This window comes from Parasteatoda tepidariorum, chromosome 1 (genome assembly GCF_982258835.1).
Source record: "Parasteatoda tepidariorum strain Cologne lab strain chromosome 1, Ptep-v5.0, whole genome shotgun sequence".
In the NCBI taxonomy this organism is placed as follows: domain Eukaryota; kingdom Metazoa; phylum Arthropoda; class Arachnida; order Araneae; family Theridiidae; genus Parasteatoda; species Parasteatoda tepidariorum.
The window spans coordinates 26,240,796-26,265,354 of NC_141755.1; the positions used below are offsets into that span (position 1 = coordinate 26,240,796).

Genomic DNA, 24,559 nt, shown 5'->3' on the forward strand with positions numbered 1-24,559 from the left:
ATTTCTTAATTTTGCAATATACATATTAATGTATTTTATAATACAAAAATTTATTTCTGAAAATGAACTAAACTAACTATAATAGTCATTAAAGAGTGCGATGAAAAAGCCCAGGGAAAATTATTGCGTCATAGAATAGAACTATATGAATTTCTTTTTAATTTGTGAGTTAACTTCCTTTTCTCAATCACTTTAGTTATAATAGTACATCTCTTAGTTTTCGCATTGTGCTTCGACTTTTTTTTATAATGTCAAGCAAAACATTTTCGACTTAAGAGTCGTTTAAGCAAAGTAAACAACAGAGCGAAATTGTTCGCATGCTCTGTACACAATTGTTTTATACTAGTAATTTACTTGATATTATAAATATGCGATATATCCTAATCCATTGCTGAATGTAGGTGTTCTCAAAACTTTTTCATGTCTGCTGTCTTTTGCTTGCTCCTGTAGCACATACAGATTAAAAAGAAAATTCATTTTAACACAATGTACAAACTTCGACATCATTATTTTAATAGTGATAATGGTGATTTATAAAGTTAATTGGCGACATGCTACATCTAAATCTTGTTCGATATCTTGATGACACTGGATACATTCTAATAAATTAAACTGGATTCTTAGTCTAAACCATACCTTTGGTGTGGTTTAGCTTTCTTTTGCACCAAAAACTCAAAACTTACGAACTCCAATTCACTCGGGATTCTTTTCTAATTTCGCTGCACCATCTTGTTTGTAGTTGCCTTCTTTGTCTTTTTATGACTTGAAGATATCAATGCAAGATACTGTAAGTTCAGTGATCGCAACTTCTTCATGGTACATGACCGGATTGACGTTTAATTTTGTCCCATAGCCTAACTTTTAACTTTAACTTTTAACTCGATAGCATCGAAGTTTTTTTATTGACCTTCTAAGTGATTTTACTCGTTTTTGATCTTTTATTCGAGAGACATTAAAATAATTAAACATTTAAACATATTTAAACATAAACTATTATCATTCAACACAGCATCACACATGTTAGCATACTTTTTTTAGTAGTTGTAGTAGTGAGTAGTTCCAATAGTTCAAAAGTTCTGCTCTAGAAAAATAGTGAGTAAAGCAGATTGATTGAATTCATTCCTCTACAGACCTAATAAAATCAATTGGCAATTTTTTAAGAAGAAGTTTCCCTTCTGGTACAGTTGGCGTAATTTTAAATTTCAGTTACGATTATTGAATTTAAATGGAGAATGACTGTCGGAATTAATGGCAATGCTAGGTTGAGCCCTATAGGATACTTCACGTTTTGTCGTGGAATTTTCATACTGTTTTCATACTTTAGCTACACAGATGATGCAGGTTTTAGTTCCAGATCTGATTGTTGAACTTAAAGGGACACTAACAGGTTCAGCCCAGCTGGGACAATGCGTGTTTTGCCGTGGAATCTTCGTAAAGTTTTTTTTCCTTATCTTTACGGTCTGAACTTTATAAGTGTATTAGTATATCATGGGCTTAAAGCGCATATTTGTCAGGCAACAGTAAAATTTAAACTGGTTGTATAGCTAATGAACGCAATTGAATCGAATGCAAATTACCTTCATCTGAGAACCATATTCAAAATAAGTTTGCCTGAATACTTTATATGGAGGTATTTGTAGCTTCTGTCTAAAGAATTGAATTTAACGACAAGAACAGGATTGGAAATATATATATATATACAATAAAAATAATTAAAAGCGTTTAAAACTAAAATGACTTTTAAAATGTACTTTTGAAAATTATGCAACAAAATATTCAAAAAGTACTAAATAATATTAAATTTTATTTGTTTCTATAATACTTAATATTATACTTACTTTTCAAATTATTATTTATTTACCTGGAAATACTTAATTTAAATCAACATCTTGCAAACAAATATTGTTATAAAGTATATTGATTCAAAAAACGATTAATAAAGTGAGTATCTTATTCTTTTTTTAGTGTAAAATCGTACTGCAATTCTAATTAAGCATTTAAATCATTAATCTATCTACCTATATGTGTTCTTTGAGCATCTAATCGAAATAATTATGCATTCAAATCGTTTTGGTGTAATTTGGGTGTTTCAATCATGTTCCACCATCAATTTTATCCTTTTCATCATTACATAAAGATGAAAATGATAAACCTTGTTGATATTCCAGTTTAGATCTAAATTACTCAAATAATGAAATAAGAAAACATATTGGCGCCAACATTCCATTTGCGAGTAATTGATGATCATGTTTTCAATTATTTATGATTTTGTTATTATTAATTATTTGAAGGAAAGCTCAAAAGGGATATTCAATTCTTTTCAAATACGCTATTCCATAATTCATTATATAGCAATAAAAGAATGCATTTTAATGGCGTAAAGAGGTTCCCAAAATTGACCCTAATGAATATCCAGCAAAAATGACATTGAAACCAAAGAAAGGGACAAAAAACTAAGTAAACTTTCATTAAAAAAGTATTTCACTCCAAAAAATCATTATTGAACGAATCTAATAACAAAAAAACTCTTTACAAAGTAACGGGTGTTGGTAAAACTGTTACTTAGGAATCGACACATTAACCCTATTGACAAATGGTCAATTGCAATTCACCATATGACATCATTTGATATCCATCTGGCAGGAAAAAAAACACATTCTCATGCGCCTCCTTTTGATTCTGAGGGAAAGTCTTACAACAAAAGGTCAAATTTCTGAAAAAGGGGCTTCTTTGTAATTGTAATGGAGATAAAGTTAACACAGGAAAAGTGTTATTTGTTCTAAAAGGTAGGAGGCGTAATTTTTTTTAGCAAGGCCGCACGGATTCGACATGGATTTTTTTACTACAGCTTTGATTGGTTGTCAGAAGTGTTAAATGCGTTAATTCATTTTCTTCTAGCGAAACAGTGTATATAAATATAGAATTTTGATGAAACAGAAAAGCAAGGGGATTTTTAACTTTTTATAACAATTTTTGTATAGTTTACGCAAGAAGAGTATCTTTTTACCAATTGAAAGCCCTAGTAAGTTTTTTTTCATGCATATTAAATATGTTAATATTATTTATAATTTTATGTAAGATTTAGCACATTTAATGTATTGTTTTAGGTGTTTTGAAAACTTTCTTCTCGCGAAACAGTCTGTAATTTAAAAGTAAAATTTCAATAAAACGGAAAAGTCTCGAAATGTTCGCCTTGTAAAATTTTTTACATTTCTTGACGCACGAAGTGTTTTATTTATACATTTTTGTTTACAGTGTTACGACTTGTTTTCCTTTATTAATAAATTAAATTTTTTCTGGTACACTAAATTATTAAAATTGACGGAAATACAATTTTATTCAAAACTTTTAATTTCTAGCAAAGTATTTAATAACTTATACAATTTATAAAGATTTAAAAAAAGCATGTTTTTTAATTTCTAATTAAGTTAAAATGCCTTTTTAATAACACCTGGTTTTTTATAAATTAATAAAAAGACATTTACCTCAACGGTGACTCATAAACCCACTACGTATCATCTAAAACGTAGTATATTAACTATTTTATTTCGGTATAGTACTCGTTCTAATAATAATAGTACATATCTAATAATAATTGTTTATTATTAGATATGTAATAACGAAAACCTTTAGGAAAACTTATCATTAACATTGGTCATTAATAATGATTTAACATCAAAATATAACGTATAGGACATTTTATTGAACGTATACTCATTTTAGCAACATTTAAAAAAAAAGTAATTTTAAAATGCACAGAGAATGGAATGCTTACCAAACTTTACAAGAAAATTTTACATTAATTCATGAGTAATGATTATATCTATAAACAAAACGGTGGTCTTATTATCAAGTTATCCAAGTGGTGTGACTCACAGATACAATCTTTATTTCGAACGTAATTCTAACGTAATTTCTATTTCTGCGGTAAACTAAAAATAGTTATCTCATTACAATAATTTCATTTTTAAACGTCTGTAGTAAGAAAACAATCCTAACATGGAAACATTATGAAAATTTACTTGAATAAAATATAATATGCTTAAACTACAAATTGGAGATAAATTTTTAATTTTCTGGAAGTAAATCACTTAATTTACAATAGTTTACCTGTTTACTTAATTTCTGCGATACAATTTAAAGTATATTAGCAGAAGGTACTGGGTGAGTACAGTTTTAACATGATGTATTATAGCTTTTCTAGACTATAGCTTTCGTTTTTCAGAAAGCTGTAAAACAATAACTATTCAGAAAGATCAAAAATGTGACCTGCGTATTCACATATAAAGGCAAACATAGGATATATGAAAAAAATAGTTTGAAATATTTGCGATAAATGGCAATTTAATCATATTGCAAATGGTTATTACTACCGGTGATATAAAAATCCCAGCTAATGAACGAAGTACGATAACATATGGTAATATAAAAAATAATATGCAATGTATAGAACCATGTATAGCAATATAAAAGGAATCAGATAAAATGTTGTAATATGAAAAGGTTATGAATGGATTAAGATAATATAAAAATCTCTTTTCACATTAAATTATGATTAGTTTCAAAACAATCACAAGTGTTATTATAACTAGCATAATCTTACTTTTAAGTTAATGATCTTTTCTAACTTTTGGATTTCTAAATTTAGTTATAAACTTTTGCTTTTTACGTAACTGAACCTAGAGTTATGCAACTACAAGTTCCAATCTGAAAATAAATCATTTTGCTAAACATTAATAAAATCTCATCTGCATACTACACCTTAAAATAAGCATTTTTGTGCATGCATTGCGTAATAAGTATTATGCATATGCTGTTTGAGGTATGTACTAAAATAAAATGCACAAATTAGCTTTGGTAAAACTGATGCATATTTTGACAATTGACTAAATAAAATTTATTTCTCAAATTACATTTGGTGAATTATCTCACAAAAAAACTGATAATAGTTATATTTCTTATATAAAATGCCTTCATAATTAACCCTGAAGAAAAATTATGAAGGATATATTTTTTTTCCAAGAATTTTAGATTTCGGCTTAAAACAAAGAAAAGTAGTATATTAATTTTTGAAATTCTGAACATGCCTTGAAGTGCAAGTAAGTTTTTGTGAATTTAAATACATAATTATTTATCTAAGACTTAATTGTGATATTTATATAAAATATTTGATACAAAGAACAAAGTTTATTTATTAATTGCAATAGTTAAATATCTATTGTTTGTATACTGTAAATCCCAAACTAAATATTATTTTCTTCAAAAAATAGGTGTTGAAATAAAGAATGATACTTACAGCAACGTTTACAAGTAAGTTTAATTATAAAATATACAGTTTGAAAACTCAGATTGATATAATTTAACAGCTCACAATACAAATCCGATTTTTATATCATCGCATTAAGTTTCTTGTTGTGTGTGTTGTGTATAGTAATCGAATCCATTGGAATAAACTTCTCAATAAATAACGAGAAAACCTGAAGAAGTTGTATTAGTTTCCTTTTTAAATAATACATTTATATAATAGTATCAAAACCAATAGAAAACAAAACAGTTTAACAGTGCAAGGTAATTTAAATAGAACGATTATGCTTCTTAAATCATGTAAAATCACATATTTTTTTTAGCAACAAATTCATATGTGGATCTAATGTTTGATATAATACTAAGAAAAAGAGTATAGTCAAATCGACCAGAATATAGAAACTTTATCATATTTCTGACTCTATGAGAACACCAAAAAACTCAGTAGTTTTTACCGAAGTGGTTTGTTATTGATTGATTTTAAGAAACATTTTGTCTATCTACCTAAATTATTTTCACCAGCTTTTACAATTATCAAAGCATCAGTAATTTTATATAGTACACACTAATTTTAAGAGTAAGCTGTTGATGCTTTAAAGCAGTTTTCATTGGTTTTAAATTTTTCGCGTAAATATTAGCATTAAAAGGCATACAAAATATTCCTGAAACAAACAAGAACATAGAACATAGAATAACCATACATTTGTCGTTAATTATTACGTTATAATATGCTATCATAAGCATAGTTACTTCAATATTACTTTTTAATGCTCTTTTTTGTTACTAGTAGTTTTTATAATAACGTTGTTTTGTTTAACAAAAAACTTTTGTTTCAAAGATTTGTTTATCTATATGAAAGCAGGTTCGGGTATAAAAATTCTACATCTTGAGGATCAATAACCTACAAGTAACAGTTATTTTTGAAAAAAATTTTGAATAGATTCTCAGTAAAATTTTAAATTAGTTACAGTTATATTTTGACGGTGGAGTTATTTTTTGTGAAAACACTTGACAATACAATTTGAACAGTGCTAACTAAAGCTCGTTTTTTTTCAATTATTTACAATCAGCAGTAGTTTACGCTTGATATTATAAACCCATTTTCTATAAATGTATTAATTACCAATGAAATTAATTCCAATTTAATGTGCATTAAATCTTGTATTACTTGGATGTATTACTTAGGACTGTTACGAAATACAAAAAATAAACTCTTCCCACGCAACTACTACGCTAGAGGAAAATATTATTAATAAGATAGAATAAATAAACGTGTGATGTTTGTTGTTTACCCTAAGACGTAGTATAACTTTAAGGGATAAGATTAGGATTTCACGTGATCATATTATTAAATATCTTTTATTTATAAAATAAATTCAGATTTACTTTGTTAATTAATCATTGTTTATTTATCATTTTTATTTTCAGCTTTCCTATGCTGTCTAGCAGTAACTTCCGCCTTTCCCAAACGGGTATGTGTTTTCCTTTTGATCAGAGATTAGTAAATGATTTTGAGAGTCCCGAACTTCTAATTTCTTAAACAAATTGTTTTTAACAGAAGAAATATTCTCATATGATACGTTTTAGGCTTTTATTGTTTAAATGAATATTACTAAGAAATTTTTTCACTATCGTCTAATATTAACTCCTCAATGCCAGGGCACAATCTTCTCTCCCTTATTCTTGAACTCACGGACTGCAATCAAAACGACATCATGATAAAGGGATCCATATTGATATTGAATTATTTAACAAATAAATTATTGATTTTGAAAAGATCAGAATCATTTATTGAACAAATGATTGAAAGAAGGATATACAACGGAATCTCCATAAAATAAACTCTTCTAACAGAGAATTTCACGTAAGAACGAAGTTTTGAGTTGCAATGTAAATGGCATTTAGAATCTTTGCAAATAACAGAGTATTTGACCATTACAGTTTTTCAGACATATATTAATTCGATTTTTGTCTATTTTAAAGAAAGTTAAATTTGAAAACTTGAATTTTAAAATTTGTTCGTACAATAAAATTATCTGGAAGAATAAAAATATTACCTACTTTTTAGAAGAGAACAAAGAATTGTTAATTGCTTGAGATTCTATATAGATTTTATATCTATTCTAGATATATTCTACGTATATTTTGAAAAGAGCATTTGACAATGAAATTGAGAGTTGTTTCGTTGGAATATAATATAATGAATGTGTGATAAATAAATATGTGATACATATAAAACTACATTGGACTGAAAATTAAGGATCATTTGAAACTTATTTTTCGCTTACTTTAAAATGGAGCATTTTTATGAAAATTTAAGACTACGAAATACAAATGCATGTAAAACCATAGAATTACTAGCACATATTATTAGTATATATTAAAGAATTGTCTTCCCTTTTAAACACTTTATTTATTCAATAAAAATTAATGGCTTTAAGAAACTTATTGTTAGCATTAATTTTATTTTTAAGTAAAAGTCATGATTATGCACTTTTGATTTTATCATAAGTGAACAAAAACTTTGAGACACTTAGGTTAGCAAATTTTCATCCAAAACTATTCAATTTCGTTATAAAGACTACGCCATGAAAAAATAAATAATTTATTTAATAATATAATTAATAAACTAAGTATGCTTTGCTAGCTATTTAATAAAAAAACTTCAGTCTTTATTCGAGATAGATTTTTTTTCTCGAGAAACCTAAGTGTCAATTTTCTAAAAAGACCGCAAACCCTATTTTGTGGCGGAAACCAGAGGATGGGGCCCCATTGTTCAAATACGTGCTCCAAGTTTAAAATTGAAGAAAAAGAATGAAAATCATATTTGAATGGGAAACTTCTAGATTAAATATAAATAGAAACTTTTATGTGGATATATACTAGTTTTATGTGGATTTATACTAGTTTTATTACAAAATTCGATTCTTAGAATGAAGTATTTATTATAGACACGAAGAGCTGCCTATGATTTGCCAGATGGTACAAATCTGTTATTAAACGACATTCGTTCAACTTTTTCTTGTGGTGGCGATGGATATTATGCCGATGTTGATAATAACTGCCAAATATTTCACGTCTGTCATGGTTTTGAAGAAGGTAGACCACGGTAAGACCAGCATCCTGTTTTTTTTAATTATTCTCTACCAATGAGCTTAAAAATATTTCATTGTAAGCTCTAATATGAGTTTAATTTTTGAAATTATCTCTGTATTACTTTCTAAGATGGTGAAAAATAAATTTATGTAGTTTTAAATCTATTGATAGAAAATTCTAGAGCTGAAATAGTTCTATCTATTATGCTTTCCATTTTTCTGATCATAGAACTGGTTAAATAAACACAATTAAAAATACAAGAAAAACTGTTTGCAATGTCAGTTAAATTAAGCAGATTTTTTGAAAAATTTCTTGATGAGATTGCTCGCTTAAAATAAAATAAACATTTCATGAATGTGCAGAATGATAATAATGGATAATATGAATGGAATGCCATGGATGCCATGATAATGGAATGCCATGAATGATAATAATGGATAAATTTGTCAAAGGTGGAATAAAATCTATCCACCTTACTTTCGATTATAATATGACTATTAAATTTACATCAGGTTTTACCTCTTAAACACTTGATTTTTTTATCAAAATTTTAAATTTTAAAACGTGAAATTATACAGTAAAATATTTTTCTTTGAATGCATGCGCGATTGTTTATAGTAATTTCAGTCAATTTTTTCGATTAAAATTTTCTGCCCCACAAAGTGTTAAAGATAATTCAAAACACGTATATAAATGTTATATCCAAATATTTTAGATGCATTTTAATTTATTTATTCTTGTTAAGAACCAGTCATTAACTACATAATTTTACATTTTATAAATGCCAATAAAATTATAGAGTGTACAATTCTTTAAGTTGCACTACAATGTAAGGAATTCCGGATCGAATAGCAAGATGAAATAATTTGATCATTAACTATTTTGGCACTATTGGCATCATCCGTAAAAATCATTATATCATAGAATCCATTCGTATCATCAAATGTTATACCGTTAATTTTACAACAATATTTATTTAATTAGATTGATTGAGATATTTTACAGTAATTATAAATCTAAAAATCATGGTACATCAGATTTTTTGTTATTTCATTAAAAATAAATTTCACAGTAAAAGGTACCGGCACATTTTACCAGAATTTGATCCGATTTTTTTTTACAATCTACATCTAATTTCAAAAAATTACATTAATATATCCACCTTTTGCTTCAAATATCCAATTTGCAAGCAAAACTTTTTTTAAGTTGAAACCTTTAAATCTTTGTTAACGAAATAAACCAATTTAAGAAACAAATGAATTTTTACGAACGAATGAATTAATGAACGAAACAAATGAATTATGCGAAACTAATTTGCAAATTAACTAAACAAATTATTTTTTTTTAGACAATGGAGTTTTGCTTGTGGAAACCAGACAGTGTTCAACCAACTCACATTTACTTGCTCATATCCCGAAGAAGCAGTGCCATGTGACAGGGCTCCTGATTTCTTTTATTTGAATTCCAATGTTCTCCAAGGGGATCCAGAAGTTCCTTTCCTAAATGATCAAGATGTTCAAAACGCTGCAGCTTTTGTGCCCGGAGTCAACAGATTATCCGCTAATAGAAACGACGCACCAGCACCATCAACACCGACTCGCCGACCAAGCAGGGGCTAACTTTGACTTTTCTGGCACCAAAAATAATATTTTGTTCTTCTATTGTTATAAAAAAAATTGAAACAAAAAATATCTGTGATTTAGCTTTTATGGTGCGGGGTGTTATAGGCAATTGAGGTTTAATATACCGTTTTTTCTTCTTCCTTTATGTATTATTCTCTTGAAGCTTATTTACTCTTTTTAAATTGGTTTATAGAGTACTATCGTTTGTAAATTAAAATTATTTAGCAATTGTACTATGTTTTGTTTTATTTAGCCTTATACGCTATATGTTGTTCTGCTTCGTTTTCGCATTTAATTTCCTGTATAACTAAATTTATAATCATTCGAATCATTAATTTTTAAAATTGTTGATTACAATTTAGTTCAACAGCAATTATCTTTACAGTTTAAAAATATGCTTTTACTAGTTTAAAATTTTTTTTAGATAATTTAAGAATAAAATAATGTTTTTTTTCTTCTTTTAAATACAGTTTAATTTGACTCTTCGATAAACAATACTGCACTTTCATGGAGTACATGGATACACTTATTCTTTTTTGTACATTTGTGTATCTTAATTTGAAGATTCGTTATTTTAATTTCTTAGCTTGAACCAATTTAAATATACCTGTTAACTAATTAAAATTAAGCGTTTATTTCACCGTTTTTGGAACATTTTATTTCAGAATCAAAGAAAGGCAAATTCCTAATAACCTCTCCTTCATATTTCATTTGAACACAAAATCCATCTATCAAAGAATTAATACAATATTTAGACAATTTTCTTTTGTATAAAATTATCATTCCATTTAATATATGTCACAGTGTATTGAAATGTGGTGAAAATATTCATAAAGCTCTTACATAGTTAACATTTTGGTTGGTTTGCTTTTAAAAAAGCCATTGGAAAAAATATCAATCTTTCCTCATCAAAATTTGTTCAGATTAAAGTATGATCTTATATATCGTTAAAAATATGTGTTGAAGTTCAAAAAATATTTTAAACATATTAATGTTATCAATGCTTCATACGATGATTTATCTTTAATATGCATGTAAATTTAGATTGATTATCTGGGGAAGCTATGCGTCAATTTTCCATTTGATTGTTGACATTAAGTTCCCATTTGAGTGAAATAATCTTGTTTCATCACCCTTAAAAGGTATCTTACTAGTGCAAAGACCTGATTTTGGGACACAGTTTTGAAATTGAGTTTATTATAAATTTAGAATTCTTGTACTCTTAGCTTTCTAAAAATATTTGACTTTTGTTTGTACTTCAATTATTTACAAAGTAAAAACAGTTTTTGCGCAAAATGAGAAGAGTGGATTGACTAAGGATTTCAAGTGGCCTCGTGGGCTCTGATGTTTAATACATTACAGTTCAGTACAGACTAATAATTTTAAGTCTTTAAATACGCTTATCTCAAAATCTGATATTTTCACATTTTACAAATTCTTAAGTATAATATTTCATGTTCCTTTATAATAATTTTACACAATTTTTCATGATTATAGCACACATTACGATTATAGCACACATTTATGATTACAGCACACATTTTTTGAACTACAGACTAAGAAAAAGCAGAATTTCAGCGAAAACAAGCTCGGTCATTTTTACAACTTTGCTGTTTTTTCTACATTGATCCCTATCTCAGTAGTATATGCACTTGTTTTTAAGATGGTGGTTCAAAACATTGTTGATAACCTTCTAAATAAAATCCTCAAAGGATGTTTTTGTTTTGGGAGATAGAATATTTTTGCAGTGTTTAACGTATATACAAAAAATGCCTTACTTTTAACTATACATGGTTATTTAAAAAATAAAATAAATTAATATTAATTTTTGCAGGTTTTACAAGTTTTTACACATAATAAAACAAATAAGCTAGTTTTTTTAAAAGTTCACATTATTAGTTTAAAAAAAGTTGCTGAAACTAGTCGGATACCTTAAGAACGTATTAAATATTAGACGTTTACTTAAATTCCACTACTTTTGCAGCTTTCCTATAACAATTTTATTAACATTTTTCAATACGAAACAATCACAACTCTAGTTAAAATATTATTCTAGTTAAAGAATACTATCAAAAACATTCTAAAACTGGTTTCAGAAAACTTACAAATAAAAACAAAATTGTCCTCTGAAAAGGAAGAGACTAATTGATGACAAATGGTAACCTCTAACTCTCTAAAATCTGATTAATTATCTGAAGTTAGAAAAAGAATTCAGCTTATTTGAGTTAGTTATTATTTATTAAGTTTAAGGTCATTACGAACAAATCCTTGACATTATTTAATTTTAAAGTTCTGTGTTAAGCTTGGAATTCTGCTTAAAACCACCCAGCGAAACAAGAATAGCTTTGTTAAAGTTAAATAAATTTTAATTATGAATTCAGGAAAACTAATTAAATATCACGTAATACAATTTGATATTTGTTTTGATTATGAAAAGTTTATAATTTTAATCAACTGGCTGATTTTTAATCAAAACGATATTTGCAATGATGAATAATGCATAGTAGAAAAAACTGAATTTTAGAAATTATTTAATTGCACATTTAACCCTATTTAAAAAACCGGAAATAAATCTACTTTGATATGTTTTATTGTTGCGAATACTAAGAAGTTGGTTAGCACACGCATCGTAAATATTTTACATTGAAAATATGCTTAGAAATAATTTTTCGTCTTTTTTTTATTTTGTTTAACCGAATATATAATTAAGCTTTCAATTTTTTTCAAAAAATTACAATCAAATTTAAAAAATACACTTTTTTTTCACCACTTTTTAGCTAGAGTCCCTGTATCTAATCTAGTGAGAGAATTACGGCTAGCAGCTTCAAGAACATGGTATTCATAGAGTAAGGCATAAGAATCGGTTATCACTCTCATACTTCAATTTACTACGTGTCAAAATAATGTTTACTGTATCGAGATATTGGGTTTTTTAAAAGACAAATATTCAAAGTTGTAACAGGAAAATATTAAATGTAACTTATAGTTCGCTGCAACCTTTAATACTACAGTTATGCTCTCAGCAAGCAACACTTGTGAACTGCAAAAAATTTCGGAGAAAATTACGGTAAAAAGTTCTGGCACCCTGAATGCTGGTACTCTCCTCAGAATAATATAAATTTTAATCGTAAAATTTTATGGAACAAAAATCCTGATATATCATAATTTTTACTGTAATACGTACTGTAATTTCCCTCAATCGCTGTAAGTAAATATTAATGTAAAAGTTATGGTTCAGAATATTACCTTAAAATGGATTTTTTGAATGTTGCACTCACGATGCAAGTACTTTTCACACTAATTTAATCTGGGATTTTTTAATTTTTTTTTATCAAAAAACTAATTATTTATTTGTCATACCATATCATAAATAACTGGATATAATTGAAAAGTATTGTTATTATAATATTTAAACGCTTATTATTTTACAAACAAATGATACACATGTTAAGAAATACAAGCGAGTTAGTCAAGGACCAGGTACTTTTTTTTAGATTTGATTTCTTCGGCATTAATAAACCGATATCAGTGTTTTTCACAAGTCTGTGTGAGTTTTTAATTTTCTAATATCACTTATTGCCACTGGTACAAATTTCAATCATGAATGACAATTTTTCTTTCAAATAACGCAATTAGAATTCAGAAAAACATATTTATATGAAATGTGTATTTCTCAAAGACAATAATAAGGGAAGCAATATTTGCGCGGAGGAAACAAATACCAGAATATGGTAAATTTTACCGTGTTTCTGGCTTTATTGGAACACCAGAGAACTTGCTCATTTTTACCGAAACGCTTTGGTAATGACTTAGATAAAATTAACAGTAAACATGACTCTCTATTGTAAAGCAAAATTTAATAAAAGGGAAAAATTAGGTAATTTTTTCAGGATATCAAATAGAATGGCATAAAAATCATTTATTTCGTGTAATATATATCTTCCTGTCTTGTATTTTTTGTGGTAAATGTGTGGTAATAAGAAATATAATTTTGAAAACCGGAATTTGCGATAAACTATTACCAAATGAATGGAAAAATTACCATATGAATGGTTTAAATACCGAATATTTTGGTTTTATTAATCTGAATTCAGTTTTTCTCTTTTACCAGAAAGGTAAAAGAAAACAAACCTTACAGTATGGGAATGATTTCAGTGAGCCAAATCGTATATCAGCACTTGGTGCTGATATTTTAAGTATTGACTTTGGACCTTTTAACTTATTTTAAATCGAAAATATAATTTTTTCCTGTACGGATACCAGCCGTTTGGATGTTAAATTATTTAATTTCATTCACGATGATTTCTTCACGGAGTGGCACTTTTTAGAAACATAAGATTATTTTTAAATTAAAAGTTTTAATAATATTGCATTTTTTATAATTATATTTCACATTTTTCTTTATATTTTGTCTTATTTTAGTGCGCAAATCAAGCGACAATTAGAATTATCATATTCTGAAACAAAAATCAATTGAAAGCCGTAATGCAATTAACTTAGATCCTTAAATTGTTCAACAGCAAATTTTTAAATCTGTTGATAGTTAAAAATTTCGATGTATATAACGAAACGTTTCTGTGTACTTTTATCTAATAGAAATTCCAAAACTTTTGAAAACATTTGGCTATTCGCTACAATACCCAAAGATTTTCAACTTTCCAAAACTGTCAATTACATTAATTGAGAAAACGTGTGGAAAAGAATGAAGAAAACAACATTATATAAGTTACGTAAATTAAAATTTAACAAGCTATTAGCAATTTATTGTTGCATTGAGCTTTATTTCAAACAAAGTACATTGTAATATCCAAATATAAAGCCTGTTATTTACCGGTCTTTATTTTGTTACACAGTGTAAGATGGGATCGTGAGGGTCGAGTTCATCGTTTACTCCATAATTCCATCTGAATTTTCAGGCACCATACCAATTCTATTAACTAGAACACGACCTAGTAATGATGCATAGGTTGAAACATTTGACTTTTTGAGGGAAAGTGAGACAGTCCCATTACAACACCAAAAGCTGGCAACTGTTTTGGCAGGCAGCATTTTAAAATTGATGGATGGATCCCAGATGAATGAGTCGGCAGCTGTTCCATAAAGGTTTAAAGAATGACCTTCAAAGGTCTTTTTTGAAAAGTTTCACTCTTTTGTAAGACATCTTTAAAATTCCGCTTGTATTCTCTTACTCTTTTGAAACATAATATGGTACGTGGCATGGGATGATCATTAATTTCATTTCTCAAATTCCTTATTATTTAATTTGTTTTTAAATAAAAATTGTTTGAAAGCCGTATTTGTTTTAGACGACTGCATTAAATTGAAATAATTTAATTCACCAGTATTGATGAAAATTGCAAAATCTAAATAAAATAAAAAGGTTATCGATTCAATAACAGTGATAGTGAATTAAGTCAAATTTATACGAAATTAAGAAATCAATTGAGTTAATTCGATAGAATTAGAAATTTTACTATTATGCTTAGAAATTGAATGAAATCAGTTGAGTTAACTTACATAAAGCTGATGTTTCATTCGATAATTCATAATCTGTAAAAAATATTATAAATATTTAATTATTCTTACTAATTGCTTGAAATAAAATTATTATTTTTGACAATTCATTGTGCCTTTGAGCTATATTTTATTAATTTTGTTTATTCATTGTGCCTTTGAGCCATATTTTATAATTTTTTACAATCTTATCGCCAAAAAGTAATCTGATTAATGAAAAAACGTGAATTGTTCAATGTTTGAAGAAATTTCGTCAACTATTGTCTTCTCAATGCATTCAGGGAATTCCCCAACATTTTTTTAAAATAATTTAAACAAATGGTACACTGTTTAGGGCTCCTGCTTGCTAAGCAGATATTTTAGGTACGATACACTGCTGCTCAAGGTAGATCTAAATTTATATTCTACTATCTATCTACAGAGCGATTATTGATGCTTTTCCTTACAGAAATTTAATGTTTTTTTTTCAGGTTGATTTGAGGTTTATTCGAAGTTGATTAAGAAAAAATTAAACAATCAACCTCGCAAGGTTGATTGTTTAATTTTAAATCTAGGTGTTAATTAATAATTAATCAATCAAGGTGTTAAATTAATAATTGATCAAGGTGTGTGAAGCTGTTTTATTGACACTTGAGGCTGTTTTGAGGCTGATGGAAATTAACTTTAAAGCAACCAGTTTACGGATGTTGAGGTGTAAGGATTAATTTTTCGACACTTAAAGCAAATATGTATGTTTAATCGGTAAATAATTTCACCCAATCTAAACTAAAATTGGTTCTAAGTTATAGATGAGGTTGATTTTGTGAGGTATAAATGAAGTTAAAATCGATGCTTATCTGTGATGTTTTCTTCTTTTTTCTTTTTGGTGCAATATATAACCTAATTTTCTACCTCAGGCACATTTCTTAACTTCTGTCAAACTTAAAATAATCTTAAAAACTTAAATAACCCATTTTAATCAATATTAGCATGCATGAGAATATGATTAGGTTATAAACTTCAAAAAGCAAAAATTTTTTTAGATTTTTTTAATGTTTTATTATTAAGAAAATATGCACAATATTGCTCAAACAACAGTTTCAATTGTCTACACTTTAAATATCCTTATTATAAAATATTTTATTTGCATATTTTGTTTTCGTTCGTAAATTGAGCGCTGAAAAACTTCTATAAACACTAACCTTTATTAGCAAAGTCGTTCACTGTTGCTCTTTGACCCACCACGCAATATCGTAAATTGGAAACCTCTTTTGTGACCCTCTTCTTGCAACGTCTTTTGTTTTCCCTATGAACAAAATTATTTGCCCATTTCTCAAATGAAGTGCTTCCGGGTTAATTGAGAAAACTTCCTTTGGTTCAAAAAGTTCTTTTACGTTACCCCTCAATTGATTTCTTTTGTGATATTAATGAAATGTCAATAATAAAGGATATATTTATTTAACCCATGAGAACATAAACTGATTTTTGTCGAAATTTAATTACTTAATTTTATATATGCGTCGTTAAATACTTTGAAAATTTTTAAATATAACAAAAAACAAATCAAGTTCCGCAGAAACAAAAGGAAAATTTTAATTAACGGTTTTTATTTCTCTTTGCTCTTAAATTGTCTTAATGTTAGATGTCTTAAATGTCTTATGTTTAATCTTAAAGTGTCTTAAAAGAGTAACTTAAAACAAAAATATAAAATTTTAAAATGACATTTCATGCAAATGATATTATAATAAAATTTTACTCGACGAAAAAATAAATTCTTTTTCGTTGTCTTTTTGTCCAAAGATATTTAAGTTTTTCTAATTTTCAAAATATAGGAATTTTATTAATTTTTGTGGCAACATTTTAAAAACCATGATGTATAACTCATTCCAAATGTATATTCTTTAATCTTTGCTTAATTTAATACAGACATTACTTTGGAGAGCTGATCCACGTATTAAATTAATTTTTGATATACGTATTAAAATAATTTTCTCAAAATCTATATTTTCCTCTTACATTTTACTTCTTTCACAGTCTAAGTTGCTTCGTACAAATAAGAAAAATACGAAAAAAAGAAGAAAGAAAACACACATGTTTTTTAAAACAAATTCATTTACAATCGTACTGCTCAGGAGTTTTCTAATTTGGATATTTAATAAATACAGGGGGCCAAAAAATGTACTATCCTGAATATGTTCCAGTCTCAATCTGAATAGTTTAACGGGACGAGCTAAAATATATTAACGCATGAGTGCAGTTATGAAATCAGACGCAAAATTGTACTTTCACTGTACTTACATTTATATTTTTTTGTACAAGCGTACAAACAACAAACGTACATTTTTTTTGACGGATTTGGATTGCAATCTGAAAAATATGGTCCCAATGTCTTAGTCAGGAGATAGGGCAAAAGTTTATAGCCTGTAATGTTATTTTTAGTTTTTGTGTAATTCTCCATATATCCATAAATCTTTATTTTTTGCATACGAATATAAAATTCGTTTATCCAAAAGTAATTCCACTAAAAAAACATCTTTAAGGGAATATTTATTATTTTTTTATTTTATTTAATAATAGTCGAAAATATTTCAAATTGCAAGGTAAAAAAATTTTGCATCATTTTAAAGTATGTAATTTTGCACGAGAAAATAAATACATAAAATTTGAGAGAAATTGGTCGAGTAGTTCCCAAAAAATAAAACTTTTAAAGAATGTCATGTTTTTACAGCTCAATTTTTAGTAGCTTTAATGTTGGGACGAAAAGTCTGTAACAGTATTTACCTTAAAATCTAACATATTAAAGTCATACTTAAGTGTAAGAACATTTAATATTGTAGTAGCCCACCCTTATAAAAATGCTTCTGTCATTTTAACTTATCAAAAAATCTTAATTTGAAGAATGATAATAATCAGATAGAGAATCTTTTTAACAATTAAGTCAATTCTCAGTTTTATTGAAATGATGTACAAAAACATAAAATAATTGCTGAAACTTCTGATTTGCTGAAAAGTCAAAACAATTATAGAAAATAATCGGAAAATTATTTGAGTAAATGTAATATTGTCGTTCGATAGAAAAAACTGCATTTCGAAGACTGAACTGCATTTGAATAGTCGGTTTTAGCCAGTTTATGATTAAGGTCAAAAAAAGTGTAGAACCGTTTTGAAAGAAAAAACTGCTCAAATCGTCAAATATGAGAAAAAATCTGGAAAAAATGGTTATTTTTTCAGTGTATAATTGCAATCTGTAACTATTTATCATGTGTTTTACCATTCAAATACTATCAAATCATGCGAAGAAAGTGTGGGCGTGGTAGAAAAATTACGTAATATTTAGTTTCACCTTTTTAAGGCATCCATGACTGATGATGAAATTAAAATTTTACGGTGAAGAAATAAAATCTTTATTGCATATTGTCAAAGCGCGGATATATATGCTTTAATGCCAATAAAATTTACAATATCTTCAATAGCATCAAAAGAACTTTATGAACGTCCATGTGATAAACACTCAAAAAATATGTAAGCCATAAATTAAAAATTTTGATTCTAATATCAGAAAAATTAAGCACTCTTAAAAGTTTTATTCTAAAATTAATGTAAAATAACCGGCAGCAGTGCATTCATCTAATTAACCGCAAAGTTTAATGTTAAGAACATTTTTACCTTTACAGTTTCCAAACCCCTAACAACTCGTATGTTTAAAAACCATTAATTCAAATGATAAGATTTTTTAGCCATTTACAATAAGAATGATTTCATAGCAGTAAAGATGAAACTTAATTGGACATTGGAGGTGGGATTTTCGTCTGGTAATGCTTTTCAGTTTTGTGTTTTTCACAGAATCTCTGCTACATTAATAGACCGGCGCTTTTCACAAGTCTGTGAGAGTTTTTCATTTTCTAATATCATTCATTGCCACTGGTACAGATTTCAATAACAAATGATAATTTTTATTTCAAATAATATAATTACGATTCAGAAAAATATATATATGTGAAATGTGTATCACTAATAATGGAAGCTATATATGCACTGAGGAAAAAATAACAGAATAAGGTAAAACTTACCGTGTTTCTGGCTTTATTGGAACGCCAGAGAACTTACTCATTTTTACCGAAATGCTTTGGTAATTATTTTGATAAAATTAACAATCAAATATGGTTTTCTAATGTAGGGCAAAATTTGGCAAAATGATAAAATTCGGTAGTTTTATAAGGATACCATACCAATAGCATAAAAACCATTTATTTCGTAAAATATACTTTCCAGTCTTGCTTTTTTGTGGTAAATGCGTGGTAATAAGAACTATAATTTTGATCTGCAGAATTTCTGGTAAACCGTTTACATATGTACGATCAAATACCAAATCAATTGTTTAAATACCGTATATTTTGGATTTTTTTAAACCAGAATTATGATTTTTTTCAGAAATTTCGTTATAGTCAAGTAAGTACACAGTAATTTAACAATATTTTTTTTCTCCATGAGTCATTTTGTCTAGCTGTAAAATATGAGAGACTGGTCTAGCATAATCACATATTTCAATAAGAAATTGTTAAATAATTTTTATGAGTTAATACTTTGTAAACTCATTACAAGCATTATTCGCTTAGTTGAACATAATTTATGCATATCATAGTTTGATTTCATTTAATTAAAACATTATTTTTAAATATATAAGAAAATGATTAATAAGAAAATGTGGAAATTTATATTCTTTTTATGCTAATTCTGTTCTTTTTTTCTTGTCTCTGCCTTTTTTAAGTGGGTAAGCAATTTGGATGTAAGCATACATTAATGAAATATTAATCATTTATGACACGTAATTCAGTTTTGCAAAATAAAAATTTCTTAGAAAAAAATATTAATTTGTTTAATGATGGATGGCTGTTTTTTGTTCTTCGTTTATTTTTTTGTTCGTAAAACTAATCATTTAACAATGCCATAGCAGATCATCCTAACTTGACATTTCTGAAAAATTTATAATATGAATTTAAAAGGGGATTGGTTAAAAAGAAATTATTTTTCAACTTCAGCATTATTTAATTATGAAATCTTAATTTTTTGTCTTAAGAATGCATTTTATGGAATAATTATTTAAAAGTCTAAAAATTCCTTTAATTTCTTCAACTTATTTTTTAATCATTCTTAATCGAATTTTAATAGAAATAAATCAATTAGTTAATTTTTATTAAAATTTATAAAAAGCAAGCATAAAATATTTTATTCTCTTCTTATAGATCAATGCTAACTTTTCATTTTAATACTAAAATAGACTCATTAATTCACTGTCGCGCTTAACTGAAAACAAATTTTTAACTCTTTATTTCTTAACACAAATATGTTTCAGTTACATGGTTATACTAATTCTCATAGTCTTGTTGGCGATTCGCGATCGCCAAAGAATTTTCAAACTTTATATTGATTATGGAGGGTTGGCTTTGTTTTTGCGATGTTATCTGTCGATAAATCACCAACCTTGGATGTCTTCCATGCTCCTAGCTTGTCCGTAGGGAACAATTCCATCATTTTATTTTAATTTGGCTCTTAATTAGGCAGGTCATGGGGGATTTACCTCCCATGACCTGTCCTTTTTAATATTATTATGCAAAATTTATTCAACTTGTAGTCTTATGGATGAAAATATAATTTTGTATCCCGAGCTCTACAAATACTACTAAATAAAGTTTTATTTTAATTATGATCCAGTTTTCATCTTCAACTGTTATTTTCATCCTATCTTCAATTAATCAATTTAATTAGTCATCTTCAATTAGTCAATTCAATTAGTCATCTTCAATTAGTCAATTATAAAACACCAAACACACATAATTTTTATCATTACAACAATATTATTTTTTTTTATATTTGCGTGCATTTTCTAAAATGTATCTTAATGCACTGTAATATTCTTACTTGATTTGAATAATGCCATATTTCACATGAAGCTTCATGTGAAGCTTCACATATTTGCTTCCATCATTTAAAAATTACAAAAATTCGCTATTCATCCAGTATTTAGAAAACACTATATATTTTGCTAAAGGGTTAGTGAGTTTTAAATTACATATAAATTTTTATAAAAAATTTCTATAAATATTTAAAACACATATGGATATTTTCTGAAAATGTTTACTCCAATAGTTAAATATAAAATCTTCTTAAAAATTCAGCACATGGTATAAAAGTTTACATCAAAATTCACTAATTCGCATTTATACTATACGCTATATATTTTTCGGAATTTGAGTTTTTTTTTTCAAATTAAATAATAATTTCAAAGGGTAATTTTTCAAAAAGTAATTTCAAAATATTTTTTTAGTCATATGTATGCATTTTTTCGGAAATATATGGAGCAAAATGTTTTAAAAATCATAAAATATATACAATTACGTTGAATATTCTCGGAAACTACTTACGTTTTAGGGTAAATTGAATATAAAAATATCTATTTAGAAACATAAAGGTAATTTTAAAAAAAATTACTATCGTAGTTTAATATAATATCTGTTTCGAATGAATCCCTTGTCAAACAAAGCTATAAGAAATTAGCAAATCTCACGGAAACAGGATTTATGCCTAGGAATTTGCTGGATAATTGGATAAATTTTCCAAAAGCAATTTTAGTTAACTAAAATATGACGCATGTAGGTTGAAGGAAAAAATATTTTGATGCTTTTGTGTTTGTAAGAGCCATTTGTTATTATTATTGTATTCCAATCCCTTGCTCAAAGGTCATTTATAAGTTGTTTCCCTGTTTAAGAGAAAGATAGATGTTATTTACAGTAATACCAATTATTACTCTAAGATTCTACGCTTTTAAGCAGTTTTTGAATTGGAATTTACTAAAGTAACTCTATAGATGTTCCAAAAATGACTTAGTAAATTTCTAAAATGGAAATCATAATAAATAATAAAGGTTTTTTCGTGAAACTTTTGTTAAAGACTGTAAGTTATATTATTCTGATGACAAAATCTCATTTTGCTTTAAGCTTGCAGCTTTTGTATATTTCAGAGAACAGCTGAAGAGATGTTAGTTGAAACTTATTTATAATAATGATCACATACCTTGCTTTCGCTTCACTAACTGGAGCTGCAAGATTGGCAAAAAAGTCTTTCAGAATGACGAATCAGTAACAGATTAGGGAAGATGTAATCAAAATGACAATAGTTTATCCATCTTTTTCAAACTGAGGAAAGCCACAGCTGACCCGAATCTAATTAAATGCCAGAAGAAAAAAAATAATGAAAAAAATATATTTTCAGCGGGTGCCTTCCAAACTTCGCTAAGCTTCCACCATATTTGGTCACATTTAACGGCAATCGTTGGAAAATTTTTAAGGCAATCATTTTTATTATCAATGATAATAAGCGTTTGGGGAACATATATAAAAAGGAAAAAGTCGATTTTTCTAAATTAACAAAAAGTATTTTCCTATTTAGCATTTAAGTTCTATTTTTGCTGTGTTACGTGTACATACTTATTACAAAATAACATCAAATTTCATTGCTAAAAATTTTCATTTAGTGAATATTTTCATCAATTCAACCAACACTGAAATTTTACTTTTTGCTTACACTTTAAAACTATATTAATATAACTTTGTTCTTCTTCAAATGGACATATGTAAAAAATGTATTACTAAAAAACTCATAAGATAGTTCATGGAATTTGCTAAAATTGTTCACTAGTCTCTAAAATTTTCAATCGCTTTATTTTTTTTTAACTGCAAAACTGTAATCTGCTATGCATGCCCTGCTTTTGTTTTAAATTTATATACAATAATTCTAAACTGACTTTCTCAGTTAATTAATATCTTATTATTTCATAGAAATTTTTACATATTTCATGCCATTAACATAATTTAAAAATAAATATAGAAATGACTTTTTCAAAATTTTTCATTGTAAGTATAAGCAGATCTTAAGGCTAACTCATGTGTTAAAAATTGTTTAAATTATTTTCAGATAAAAGCATTTTCAAAAATCAACAGCAGTGCTCAAGCTTAAAACTATATTTTTTTTCCAAAATAATAAATAAAGATAGTAAAAGTGATGATGAATATTCTTCATTTAAGTCTATAGAACTTAATTCAATGCTCATATTTTCTGATGTATGGAACTAACTAAAAAGACTTAATTTAAAAGCATTTATATTGTTTCAAAAGTGAACTTCACAGTTAATCCATTGATAGCGTCAAAATGACTTTTAACGAATTAACTTCCTTAAATATTTTTAAGGCTATTTTTTTATTTATCTGAAACACTATCAAATACCTAAGCATTTTCACATAAAACCCTATTTTGTTGATTAAACTAATAGGAGCTTTGACGATATAGTCTATATAGCTATATGAAGAAAACAATTTCTAGTAAAATTACTGTACTCTATAGTAACGACATGGTAAATCTATTGAAAAAAGTCTTAATTCTGGTAAATAAAATCAAAATTTAAGGTATTTAAGCAACTCATTTGTTAATTTTTCCATGTCAACGATGTACCAGAAATTTTTGTTTTCAAAATTATAGTTCTTATTACCATACATTTAATAAAAAATATAATACTGAAAAGTAAATTTCATAAAAAAAAAACTAGTTTTCAGGCTATGCTCTAAATTATCAGCATTAAACTACCAAATTGTTTCGCATATTATAAAACCATATTTTCATGTTAATTTTATCAAAATCACCTTTAAAAAAAATAGAGAGATTTTTTATTTTCTCATGCAGCTAAAAATAAAACAAATTTTTCTTGGTAGTTGAGACCATGTTTCTTTTTCTCAGTGCAGAATTTGTTTTTCTTATTTCTTTCTTAGGAAAATTATGCAAAGACTTTTCAATTAAACGGAGTGAAATTATGATTGTTATGTTCATCACTCAATGCAATTGTATACTAAAGTCGAGAAGTCATTATTTATAGTAGGCAGTTGGCATTTTATTAATAAAACTCTTACTTTATGTACCTCTATTAAGGAAGGTTACATTAAATCGCGTGATTTGATATGCAACACAATAAGTAGAGATTCATAAAGCATGCAGTA

At 26.9% G+C, this 24,559-nt stretch overlaps 1 protein-coding gene across 1 annotated transcript; it reads left to right on the forward strand.

Moving 5' to 3' along the window:
- The first annotated feature begins 2,844 nt into the window (after positions 1–2,844).
- LOC107450271 (uncharacterized) lies at positions 2,845–10,255 on the forward strand. The gene is made up of 5 exons (XM_016066031.4): positions 2,845–3,022; positions 5,271–5,310; positions 6,733–6,776; positions 8,256–8,413; positions 9,749–10,255. The coding sequence occupies exons 2-5, from the start codon at positions 5,286–5,288 to the stop codon at positions 10,017–10,019; spliced, it is 498 nt and encodes a 165-aa protein (XP_015921517.3). The 5' UTR covers positions 2,845–3,022; positions 5,271–5,285; the 3' UTR covers positions 10,020–10,255.
- Positions 10,256–24,559: the final 14,304 nt, after the last annotated feature.

Excerpts from the sequence above, each read along its gene's own strand:
- LOC107450271 (XM_016066031.4), top strand. The coding sequence starts at position 5,286 with ATGATACTTACAGCAACGTTTACAA. Across the intron at positions 6,777-8,255 it reads CTTCCGCCTTTCCCAAACGG|ACACGAAGAGCTGCCTATGA; the intron begins GTATGTGTTTTC and ends TATTTATTATAG. Across the intron at positions 8,414-9,748 it reads TTTGAAGAAGGTAGACCACG|ACAATGGAGTTTTGCTTGTG; the intron begins GTAAGACCAGCA and ends ATTTTTTTTTAG.